General features: G+C 31.3%; 3 protein-coding genes across 5 annotated transcripts in view; 2 read left to right on the forward strand and 1 right to left on the reverse strand.

Moving 5' to 3' along the window:
* The first annotated feature begins 817 nt into the window (after positions 1–817).
* Positions 818–4,113, forward strand: LOC109855975 (intraflagellar transport protein 52 homolog). 2 transcript variants are annotated; one of them, XM_020430740.1, is made up of 6 exons: positions 818–1,149; positions 1,221–1,438; positions 1,548–1,653; positions 2,659–2,941; positions 3,513–3,761; positions 3,830–4,113. In XM_020430740.1, the coding sequence occupies exons 1-6, from the start codon at positions 1,013–1,015 to the stop codon at positions 4,091–4,093; spliced, it is 1,257 nt and encodes a 418-aa protein (XP_020286329.1). In that variant the 5' UTR covers positions 818–1,012; the 3' UTR covers positions 4,094–4,113. The 2 variants fall into 2 exon arrangements, with proteins under 2 accessions (XP_020286329.1, XP_020286330.1); XM_020430741.1 differs by having other exon boundaries at positions 1,059–1,149; positions 1,208–1,438.
* Positions 4,114–4,862: 749 nt separating this feature from the next.
* LOC109855974 (tuftelin-interacting protein 11) lies at positions 4,863–10,327 on the reverse strand. The gene is made up of 8 exons (XM_020430739.1): positions 9,750–10,327; positions 9,357–9,573; positions 9,078–9,252; positions 8,038–8,990; positions 7,009–7,205; positions 6,247–6,675; positions 5,212–5,369; positions 4,863–5,134 (listed from the first exon to the last, which is right to left on the reverse strand). Exons 1-8 carry the CDS (start codon positions 9,856–9,858, stop codon positions 4,886–4,888), a joined length of 2,487 nt encoding a protein of 828 aa, XP_020286328.1. The 5' UTR covers positions 9,859–10,327; the 3' UTR covers positions 4,863–4,885.
* A 440-nt stretch (positions 10,328–10,767) lies between these two features.
* LOC109855980 (C2 domain-containing protein 5) overlaps positions 10,768–11,905 on the forward strand; it is an 11,163-nt gene continuing 10,025 nt past the window's right edge. For both annotated transcript variants that reach the window (XM_020430752.1, XM_020430753.1), the window contains exons 1-2: positions 10,768–11,041; positions 11,436–11,829. In XM_020430752.1, coding sequence (XP_020286341.1) covers positions 11,463–11,829 — 367 coding nt within the window. In that variant the 5' untranslated portion in view covers positions 10,768–11,041; positions 11,436–11,462. The remainder of the gene's footprint in view (positions 11,042–11,435; positions 11,830–11,905) is intronic.

An 11,905-nucleotide genomic window follows, 5' to 3' on the forward strand; every position in this document is an offset into this window, starting at 1 on the left:
TATATATATGTGCTTTTTTAATTTTTTTTATATATATTTATCTATATTTTCTACTTTCATATTTCTATGTCACTTTCTCTTAAAGAACCGATATAGAATTTTCTTCGAGACTTCTATATCACTTTCTCTTAAAGAACCGATATAGAATTATTTTTTGAAACTTGTGTTCTTTTATATATCACTTTTCTATATCACTTTCTCTTAAAGAACCGATATAGAATTGTTTTTTGGAGGCTTATGCTCCTTATATTTATTCTCTACATTTATTCTCTTCTAGTTTGTTTTTGCAAAAATATATATTTAAATATATATTTGAAATATATGTGTATTTAAATATATATTTCTTCTTTTCTTTTATTCTATCATCTATTTTCATATGGTACGCTTTTATCGGGTGGGTATATACTCTCTTTAAATCATAAAATATAAAAACTCGATCGCGAAAGTAAAATAAATTTGAAATAATACTTTTTAATTTTAAAACAACTGTCCCTCGCGTCAAATATTTGATAGATTTTAAAACTTTCCAAAGTAGGTAGGTAAATAAGTAGGGATGCGTATCTACTAGCGCTTGTAGAAAATATATTAGGCCGGGTAGGTAGGAAATATGGTAGACCGAATAAATAGGAAGAAATCAAAATGTCAAATTAGTTAGATATTTAGTAAATGGCCAATAGTTTTACGTTTTGAAAAGAAAATTGAAAAGAAGAGTAGTTACATTATCGACACGACGTAGTTGCGAACACAACCAATTGCTACTATTTAGTTCGTACGGTGCTCGCTGGCGCTACAAGCATCCGCCCCGCTTGCCCTCCGATCCCCGCGCCTTCTCTTCGAATTTGTGACGCCGTCTGTACCAACTGAACCCGTCAATGATAGCCGTAACTTTAAACAAGTCGATAAGCGCAACATGATTGTCATTATTTTCTACTATTTGTCATAGCAACAAGTAAAAATTTAACATCTTGGTTGTAAAGGTGTGATATGTTCGTGTATTTTAAAGCCACTTTTAATGATGGCCTCGATTGTTGACAGTGATGATACTAAAGAAAACGTTATTGTTTTTGATATGTCAAAAAATGAAAGAAAATTGAACGACGAGTTTAAAATACTTCAACGAAAATTGAAGACAAAATGGAAATTTATAGAGTAAGTTAAAAAAAAAAAATATTTAGTGCACGGTCCTTAAAATAAGTTTTTCATTTAGTTGACTTTTTCAGAAATAATGAGGTGATATCGCAAGAATCGTTGTTAAATGCTACTCTTTTAATCTTGCCGGGACCGCTAAATAAATTTACCGAACTAGAAATGAATTCTATTAGAACATTTTTAAATTCTGGTGGCAAAGTTCTTGTCATGCTTGGAGAAGGTGGTGAAAATAAGTCTAACACAAATATTAATTTTTTATTGGAAGAATTTGGTATAATGGTGAATAATGGTAATGTTACATATTTTTCTATAACAAGTACTTGTATTATTGTACTAGGTATGGGAAAAAAAGAATGATTAAAAAATAACAAAAACTTATTTTTGTTATTTTTTTACAGATAGTGTAGTGCGTATGAGTTATAGTCAAACGATGCATCCTAAAGAATCTTTGATTTTACATGGATTATCAAACAAATCTACATTCCTCGGAAATTATGAATACATGTGAGATAAACTTGAAAATTTGTTAAGAACATTTCACATTTTTCTATCTATTGTTTCATTTGCCTATTTTAATTTTACAATACTAGTGTGTAATGTAGAAACTTTATTATTTATTAATTCTTTGTACTACAAATGTATACTACGCGCACATGTGCATACGTGTGTATATAAACACACGTTTGTAGCTTTTTGACAGAACCAAAATGTCAAAATTAGGTATAAAGTGGGTCATTCTGAAGAGAAAAGTCTTTTACAATTTTGCTGAATTCACATAAAATATTAACACTGACGCGGCTGATGATGTAGTCTTACATTATTTTAAATACTAAGTAATAAGTAATAAGTCTTACATTATTTTAAATACTAAGTAATAAGTAATAAATAAGAAATCTACATTTATTTGTTTAATAAACATAAGTGTAATAGTTAAGTATAATAATGGAGCAATATTTTCTATATTTATACTTACACCCCTCTATTTAATAACAAAACCCTGCGACCTTCAGCTATAGACGTTTGAAAATCGTACGCGTCTTTCAGGTAGCGGTCTCGCTATTTAAAATCAACGGCCGCGAATGTGTTCGGATATTAAGTAATTCAATGAATCAGTGAGTTTGATAGAAACATTAAACTTGATTCTGTGACATATTGAACCATTAGTTTTCAATTGTCAAAAAAAAATTGCTTATTTTGTGCAATTTTTTACAAACGAAAGGCGAAGTAACAAGCACTGTGTAATACAGCTTCTTGTTGTCGGTTGATATTCATCTTTTTTCTGAAAATCAGACAGTTTTATACACACCTAGTCTGAAATGCTTTCTCTTACATTCTCACTGGCTCGTATTACTTGATTAATAAGTTAATAAATAATGCGAGTTTTATAAAATGGCACGTGTGACTTTTCTGTTCTAAATGACTCGATCTATCTTTGCAATTTGGCAAAAATTTCAGACGTCTTTCGTGTACGTGTGTGTCCGTATGTATGTATGTGTATGTTTATTTCAGAGGTATGAAATTTTTATATCCTTATGGTGCAACTTTAAACGTAATACAGCCTTCTATTGTTGCTCTGTCAAGTGGATCCATTGCTGTACCAATGAATAGACCAATTTGTGCGTATCACTGTGTAAAAAATAGCAGCGGCAAACTAGTTGTATTAGGTTCATCTAGAATGTTGACGGATGCTTATATAGAAAAAGAGAATAATGATACATTGAGAGAAATGATCTTTGATTTTTTTGAGTTAAATGGCGCTGGAATAATGGATCTTTATACTGATGATATAGAAGTACGCATTTTTGTACTTGAGTGTATCTATACAACTGTGTTCTTAAATTCACTGCCAATACTAAAAATGTATATTTCACATCTCATGCTATAGATTTCCAATACTGGCGGTGAATATCGGAACGCAGTCTTAATTATAATATACCAAGTATCCTATTTTAATCGCTCCGATCAATTGTTTTTGAAATTATTATTAAAAAAAAATGTTTTACGTGAAAGTGGAACAATTTCGAAGAGGACTGTCTTTTGGTCACGTTGGTTTTTTTTAGATAGAAGCGTCAAATAATTACGAGCACCAGATGAGGTAAAAAGAAGAATACTTCACTTGGAAAAAAATGCAACGTGATCAAAATATGTCCCTCTCGAACTTTTCATCTAAAATATTTTTTTATATCGGTAATAATTTCAAAGAAAATTGACTGAATTAATGAAAATATGATACTATGTATATGTGAAATACGTAAATTATAAATTTTATATTAAAATTATGTGATACTTGCGAAGATTTCAAAAATTTATATATTTTATCTCCATCTCGTGTCAAGAAAAGTGACATAATTTTATATGCGCAGTTTTGGGAATACAATTTTGTACCAGATATAACAAAGGAAGTGGATAATCCAAAAGTTTGTACTCAAGATTTGGATAGTATTGATATACCTCGTGAATACACCAAATTATTTAAACATCATTTTTATTCAATAAATTTGAATATGATACCAGCTTGTACAAAAGCGTATAAAGCTTTGGATGTAAAGCATGAACCACTTACTTTGATTCCACCTCATTTTGAGGCACCTTTACCACCTACACAACCTTCGGTGAGCATTGCATTTAGTAATTTTATTCATATTTTTATATTTATCTGATTTCAACGTCTCTAATTTAGGTATTTCCTCCGAGTTTCCAAGAATTACCACCACCTGCTTTAGAGCTATTTGACTTGGATGAAGCTTTTAGTTCTGATTTGTTGAAACTATCGCAGCTTACTAATAAATATAAGGCGACAAAAGATTCGTTAAACGTCAAAGACATTGACCACTATATTAGAGAATTTGGAAATGTGATAAAAATGAACAATTTCAATACTGCTAAAGAAATATTAAATTTTGTTTTTCAAAAAATCAGCAGTTATAAAGCAATGCGTGAATAAAATATATAAATTTGCGTAGCAAAATATGTAATTTATTTATTTATTGTTCTAGAGTTCTGGTTTTATAAAATAGAAAGGAAAGAGAGATAAAACATGAAATAGATTAGACTTAGTGTTGCAATTCTGTTTTTTTTCGACAAAGATTCTATTGCTGTAGATTTAGATTCTCTATAAAAACTTATCCGATAGTTAATCACCGTGTTTAAAATCTTTGTCGTACAACTAAAACATGTAAGTTTCCACTTAGCGCTTTCAATGATCGCGAACGTACGTACATATTATATGTCTATGTTCTGGATGCAGCCAGTGTATAGTGAGCACTTAGCAAACTTTATTCAACTGTTGTGTGACACAGTTTAGTTTCATTTAAACGCATCTGTTGTGTAAATGGAACGAAAAAGATTTATGATAGAAAGTCAATCGTAAACGGGCAATTCCGATCCAGTACTTTTTTGTTCGGAATATGGTTGCATGCGATCCGGGAAGAAAACAACGGAACGGAAAAAGGTGCGCGTATAAGTACTTGACAACGGTCTTGTAGCGACTGATAAAAGTCAGACAAAAGAAAGAACAGTATCGAATTCTAAGCGGTGCTATAATTACATGTTTTTATCCTAATAAATAATCAAATGCGCGCTTTTCGAAATTAGTTGCAATATGCTCCAACAAAAATTAAGGTTTTCCAATAACGATGATTTCAAAAACTGAGATAAATATTTTACAATATATATATTTACATTTATGCGTACAACAATAGTCAATAGTTATCGCTTTAATTTGGTTAAATCTGTCTCAAAGTTCGGACATATCGAGCAAAGCATTTAAATGTGTTGGCATCCAATTTGTACCATTGTGACATACAAACACGACGTTTCCATCAATGTATGCCTGAACATTGCCTACTTTATATACTTGCTTGCCTTCCTTGTATCTGTTCAAGATCGGCATGAATAATATACCCCTCTCCTCGCATTTCTTTTGTACAAGATCCTTGAAACCTTGTGGGATTTGTGAGGCTGTTCGTACTGCTTCTGCGAGTCTCTGAAAAGAGCGGTATGTGCAACGTTACATTGATGTTTAACAACATGAACGATGTTGAAAACCAGATATCCTCGTACCTCCATTCTCGGTTGTGCTATAGGTGTTATTTGCGGCATTGTTGGCTGAGTTCTCTCTAAGCTCGTCAGATACGAAACTTGTTCCAGTGCGCCAGGTTGATGATTTTGTGATCCGCTGACAGCCCTATTCATCATATCTAATGCTTTCTTGAAATGTTCTAAAAATATAATATATAATACTTTATATATATAGATATATGTAAACAAAGTTATACGCGCGTGTGTGTGTGTGTGTGTGTGTGTGTGTGTTAATGTAAAAAGTGAAAAAAATTTTGTCAAAACTATTTTAATATAACATTAGTTATAACATGATTTCTTCGATAATACTTGTTTTACCCGGTTAAACATAAAATTCTTTTCTTTCAAGTGTTTTCACTATTTATTAAGAAATATTTGTTGTTGGTAAAACAAGAAAGAAATATTTAAAGTTCAGATATGAAATAATTCAAAGTCTAACGCAGATTTTGAGAAATGTGCGCGCATGCTCTCCTAATTCCACGTGTATTTATATAGACAAACTTTTATTTTTACACAGAATGCACGAAACTTTTGTATTTTCTTCACTTTGAACGTCGTTGGTCGCGGAAGTATCAAGAAGTCTTGCATTAACACGTTAAGCGCGATGTCAGTCCCTGGGGACTGACAGTGAACTTCTCGTTTGGGCAGCATCGATCCGTGGAACCAATAGTATGAAGATTCAGATAAATAAAAAATGTAATTTTACCGAAGTTTATTAAACCAAAAAAACTATTCTCGTCGAGTGATCGCCTCCGCGCCGCCTGAACGGAACGTGTTAAAAGTTGTAGTAAATATTACTATTCTCACCTTTGTTTTCTCAATTCTAAGATTTACTTATTTTAAAGCAATATAAACGAAACGTCTTTGTTAAAGTATATTTTGCTTGGTAAGATCTAAGTTTTTACAACAGATTTTGATTTTGGTAATATATACAAATAAACCTTTCTCATGAAAATTATACTCAATAATTATATAAAATTAAAAAAATACGTCTATAAAAGCAATTAAAGAACACACCTTTTATTATTGGTTCTCCTAATAACTTATCGCTTAGCATTCCTTTCCAGCCCATGTACCAGGTTGTAACTTGATCGTAATTAGGTGAATGATTTAACCAAAGTGCCAAGACTTGTAACCACTTTGGGAAAAAGAATTTGTCAAGTAGACCTGCCATTATGTGAACAGGAATCAATTCTTTCCACTCGTAAACCCAATTCCATTGATCTAAGTGTTGCTCGTGCGGATTTATAACAAACTCGGATAATGCTATTTGTAATTTAGGAAGAATATTCTTGACTAGAAATGCTTCCATGTCCCCTTTGGTAAATACCTCCGCCCAGGGTTGAAGCATTAATCTAGCGGATCTGTCTGATGGATGCCAGCCTCCTAATGCAGATCCAAGTTTTCTGCGTATTATTGGATAAATTAAGGTATCCAAACGATTTCCTATACAATATGTAATGTGTTATTGTTTGCTTGTTTCTAGTTTTACTGTACATATATCGTCACTCCCTACGTATAATTACATAAGTGTCACGTATGGGATTTTCAGTTTATTGCATAATGACACTTAGAAAGTCATGTTCTTTATGGTCACCAAATATTAAAAAAAAATATTCATAAATAAGGTACAAATTTGAAACCGAAAGATCCCTAACTATAGGGAAACATATGAAGCTTTATACTTTTAAACTGCTCTCCTCTAAAATTTGCGTTTTGGAGTTACGGGATTATACGTAGGGAGTGACGATATAAACATGAAATAGCACATGTACTTACGTAATAACGGCAACCAAGGATGAATCCACGTGTGAATAGGTACAGTATCGGTAAGAGGATTCCATTCTTCTACTTCTAATGTCAATTTTGGTAAGATTAATAGATCTAGTATATTTTCTAAAATCCAAGTAGGCAACAATGATACCCAGTGTTCCAGTAATTCGATCAGAGGATCGGGTTGTCTACACGTCCATTGCCTGTTTGTGAATAAAAATAAGAATATAAATATATACACTAAATTATAAAAAATAGAAAATACTTTTCGTCGCAATTTCAGTAATTTTTAAGTATCTATTATCTCTATTATCTATAACTTGGCGATAAAAAAAAAAAAAAATATTTCAAAGCTTTGGAGAAACAAAATCATGTATTTTTTTTCGGACTGAGAACTGAAGATAAATATTTTCAAAAAAAAAAAAAAAAAAGAAAACATGCATACTTTGAAGCTTTAAACCTTTAAAATACTTGTTTTTTTTTTCTACGATTTATTACAAAGTTATAGCAATCTAAAACTTGTTTATTGTTAATTGCGAGCGACTAGAAAGTGTTCTCTATTTTTTGTAGCTTGGTATATTTATGTATCTTCTGTTTATTTGTGTAATATTTTGATATATCAGAATTTCTTAATGCACTGATAGAAACAAATTTCACAGATCAATTAAATTAATCAATCTATTCAAGTATCGGATTGCTCTTAAATTGAACTGAATGTTTGCGAAAAATTGATATAAAAAGTTAATATAAACTAACGCGACTCGAACTCAGTTATGCGTAAGAAATTTTAAACAATTTGTGAACACAAGATATATTTAGTATATTTGTGTGTAAAACAATAGTATATTTGTGTATGTATAATAATACAAAACACACAAGTATGCTATACTATGTAAAAAAATATAATTTATAAATTATATATAAATAACTAATAATAATTATATATATATATATATATATATATATATATATATTACTTAAAAAAGAAATATAAACTGTGAAAATTTATACAAAATATAATAAACAATAACTTACTGTATGGCTCCTCTAATTGATGGCATCCACGCGCTCCATACTACTTGATCGTATGGTTGCATAGTTTGTATTTGAAGAGTCGTACTAGTTCCTTTCTCTAAAACATCTTTCCAGGTTACGAATAACTTAATCGGTTCTTTTGGTTGCATTAACGGATTCCAACTAAGCAAATAATCTTTTAGTTTCGGTGCTACAAAACTGCTTGCCAATTCTCCAAGTTCGTATAATCTGTACTCTTCGTAATAATTTTCTTGTAACTGCTTGAACGCCTCAGCAATCTCTTGTAAAGACAGTTCATTTGTTGTGTTCAGTAATTTATCCACAATCGTAAGCATGTTCTCCAAAGTCTCAATTTGTTGACTGTGGTGATCGAGAACTTTAAATAGATTCTTTTTTTCTGCTTCTAAAGCAATCTTTCTATCATTTAAATGTCTTATCAGTCGGTCGTTTTGAATAATATCTTGTTCGCACATATCCACGAGTAACTTTAAATTATGTTGTAATTCGGGCAGAGCAAAGTTTACTTTAGATTCTTTATCAGATGTGATCACAGTGTCATCTGGACACTGCTGAGCACCAGATATCGCATGATATCCACTAAGAATTCTCTGTTCTGGCCCTGTCATATCAATAACCTTGACTTTGCTCATATCACTAGAAACTGGAAGTTTTCTATTAGGCTTTACTTTTCCATCTTCCAAAACTTGATCCACACTTCTATAAATGTGTTTAACTTTTTTTTTATTACTATCACTTTTTCTCCATTGTGACAATTTGGATTTAGATTCTGATGTTTCTTCCATTTCGTTACTTTCTTTTTTCTCTACAAGTTTTGGTATTTTTTCTGGACCATATGCACCAATTGCACCTCTTCCCTTTCTGAGATGTGCTTGCACCGGCGTACTTATTCCTTGCAATTGTTTACCTAAACCTTTACCAGGTTCAAAACCCATCTAATTAGACATTTTCTTATATTAGTATTCATATATTTGTTCTTTTATATTTGCTATATAAATAAAAGTAAGCAATTTATAAAATACCTGTAATAACAGTTTTGCACCAATACCCTTTGTATGAACTTCCCAACTTCCCATGCCACTTTTCATCAATAGTGGATTAATTTGATTACGTTTTTTGCGTAACCCTGCGATATCGCTGTCTAAATTTAGAGAGAAAGATGGTCGTGACGAACTATTTGGCTTTTCATCTTCTGAACTAAAATAAAAGATAAAATATGCACTATAAACTTATGTATTGTTTATGTATTATAAACTTTAAGAAAAAAACATATTAGATAATTAACTGTGTTTAGGTTTTACCTTGAATTACTTTGATACTTTGTTTGGGATTCTCCTGCCTCTTCTTCTTCGTCTTTTTCTTCTTCATCCTTATCTTCTTCTTTTGGTTTACCTGCTTGTTGAATACCACCAGCAACAAAATTAACTGGTGTTGTATAATTCTTTGGACCTTTGTTATAAGTTTTAAAGGATGGTCTTGCAGATAGATCGTCTTCGTCGCTATCATCAGCCCATATTCCTATATGTTCATTTAAACAAATGATAAATTGTTCCTATATTATAAAATCAGTGTTGATATATCCAAGAATATAAATTTGATGAAAATAATAATAACAAAAAGAGAACTAAAAACCATGATTAACAATGCATAATTAAAAAATATACTTCTTATGAGAAGCATGTGTAAAAACATACCTAGCATTTGTTGTCTCTTAGAAAGTTTATGTCGAGGACGGGCTGGGTTAAATTCATGTTCTAAATCATAGTCAGTAATCTCAAAGCTTTCCATTTCATCTTCGGACATTTTGATATATTATTTGATATATTATGTTTTGTTTAAGTTTTGTCTTGATTTTTTTTTTTTTTTTTATGGCTCAGAAACTCCAAAAATTACACCCTTACACCAGTGCTTTAACTTGATTTAACTTTTCTGTAGTTCTCAGGTTTTTAACTATCCATAAACACTCGTTCTAGGGTTTGGTTTGGTGCTCTTTTGGTTCAGTGGACCTATAAAGCTAGTCCATACGCCATTCTATGTTCTTTTTGATAACAGGTTTAAAACCGTGGGTTGGGTTCCTGACGCCAAGCCACGGAGTTGTATATTTGTTTAAATTAAAGATAATAATAAAGTGGTGTAAAACACCGACAAGTGTCCAAAAATATTCACAACGTAACTACGCACATCCAACCGATACGGCTAATGCAATCCAACTTATACACTTGTTCTAAAATAAGTAAGCATTAACATAAAAGTGAATACGCCGAGTCAGTGCACTGAAGTGAATCAGAATATAGGCCGAAGCACAGACTTTTGCATAATGCATAACGCATAAGACATAAGAGAATCAACCAATCAAAGCTTTCTAGAACAAGAAGTAGGAATGAAAACGAAAAGTTGGATTGGTTGATTTCCTTATGCCTTATGCGTTGTGCAAAAGTCTGTGCTTCGGCCTTTAAAGAGCTGTCTACAATGGAGAGTTGTAGGCCGTAATAGTAAGAAATTGACCAATCACAGTCAAATCACAGAAGAATAATCGATTGTGATTAGTCAATTTTTCTGACTTCTGATTTATTACTGGATTGCAATTTGGCCAATCAGAACGAAGATCACTAAACTTAGGATTGATTTTCTTTCTTCTGATTGGTCAAATTTCAATCCAATCTCAATCTATAAAGGGCCGTTTACAATGGGAGTAGGTAGTGTATAGTGAAAAGTACGATTTTTGGAGTTATTTGATTTTTATCTAAACAAGTAATTATTTCGCGGTTTTTGACACGCGTCTTTCATTAGCTAACCGTAGTGTGACAGGACTTAAAAGAGCCAAAACTGTGAACACTGCCGTCCATACGTTAATCCATATATTATGGTGTATATATGTGTGTGTAACCTATTTAAGTCAGTAGGATTAGGGTTAAACAATTTCTCGTTAGATGTTGTTATGCATTTTGCCGAAAATTTGCATCGTAATCACACATTTTCATAAACGGTGAGATGCGAGAGGATTTTTTATTGTTGATTGAAAAAATCGAGAGCATTGTAATTATTTATTGATGTGAAATATGCTTATTTCCGCGAATTATATTCATAAAGTTTGATTAAAATAGTGTTATAGATTGCTGTGTATAGTAAAATGTAAATTGCTATATATTTTTTAAATGTTTACCGTTTTCTTTTTTATAAAAACTAAAATTTAATTTATAATATTGACTGTGTTTTTAAACTCCAAAGAAGTACTATGTAACTATAAAATAGATGATAAATGTGTAATATATCATTTATTGCAATAACATGTCAAAAGTATTTGATAGTTTTTAAGTTCTTTTTGGTTATTGGTCTTTTGTGTAAATTTAACACGTATACAAACTGATCTATATTCGCAGATCGTTACATTGTAAAAACAACGCACAATGCCTGGAAAAATAAAAGTAAAAATATTAGCAGGCCGTAATTTGCCAGTTATGGATCGTTCAGGTGATACAACAGATGCATATGTAGAACTAAAGTTTGGCAATACAACTTATAAGACGGATGTATGTCGAAAATCTCTGAATCCTCAATGGAATTCAGAATGGTATAGATTTGAAGTTGATGATGCGGAATTACAAGATGAGCCATTGCAAATCAGATTGATGGATCATGATACATATTCTGCAAATGACGCTATAGGCAAAGTGTATATAAATTTGAATCCATTATTATTACCTGGTATGTTGCCTCCGGTAAAAAATATTTGGACCTTGGAGGCAGCCATGAATACCAGTGCTGGTTCACAAGGTGATACACCTATGTAGTATGTAATATAAAAGATATTGTATTTTTTTTTTTTTTTTTTTTTTTTGAAGTACATTTT

The sequence above is a fragment of the Pseudomyrmex gracilis genome, unplaced genomic scaffold, assembly GCF_002006095.1.
Source record: "Pseudomyrmex gracilis isolate BER0280 unplaced genomic scaffold, ASM200609v1 scaffold_104, whole genome shotgun sequence".
Classification (NCBI taxonomy): Eukaryota; Metazoa; Arthropoda; class Insecta; order Hymenoptera; family Formicidae; genus Pseudomyrmex; species Pseudomyrmex gracilis.

Coding starts and splice junctions, on each gene's coding strand:
- LOC109855974 (XM_020430739.1), bottom strand. CDS start 9,858: ATGTCCGAAGATGAAATGGAAAGCTTTGAGATTACTGACTATGATTTA. Junction 8,991..9,077: donor GTGCAAAACTGTTATTACAG/GTATTTTATAAA, acceptor ATGTCTAATTAG/ATGGGTTTTGAACCTGGTAA. Junction 7,206..8,037: donor TCAATTAGAGGAGCCATACA/GTAAGTTATTGT, acceptor ATTCACAAACAG/GCAATGGACGTGTAGACAAC.
- LOC109855975 (XM_020430740.1), top strand. CDS start 1,013: ATGATGGCCTCGATTGTTGACAGTGATGATACTAAAGAAAACGTTATT. Junction 1,150..1,220: donor ACAAAATGGAAATTTATAGA/GTAAGTTAAAAA, acceptor TGACTTTTTCAG/AAATAATGAGGTGATATCGC. Junction 1,439..1,547: donor TGGTATAATGGTGAATAATG/GTAATGTTACAT, acceptor ATTTTTTTACAG/ATAGTGTAGTGCGTATGAGT.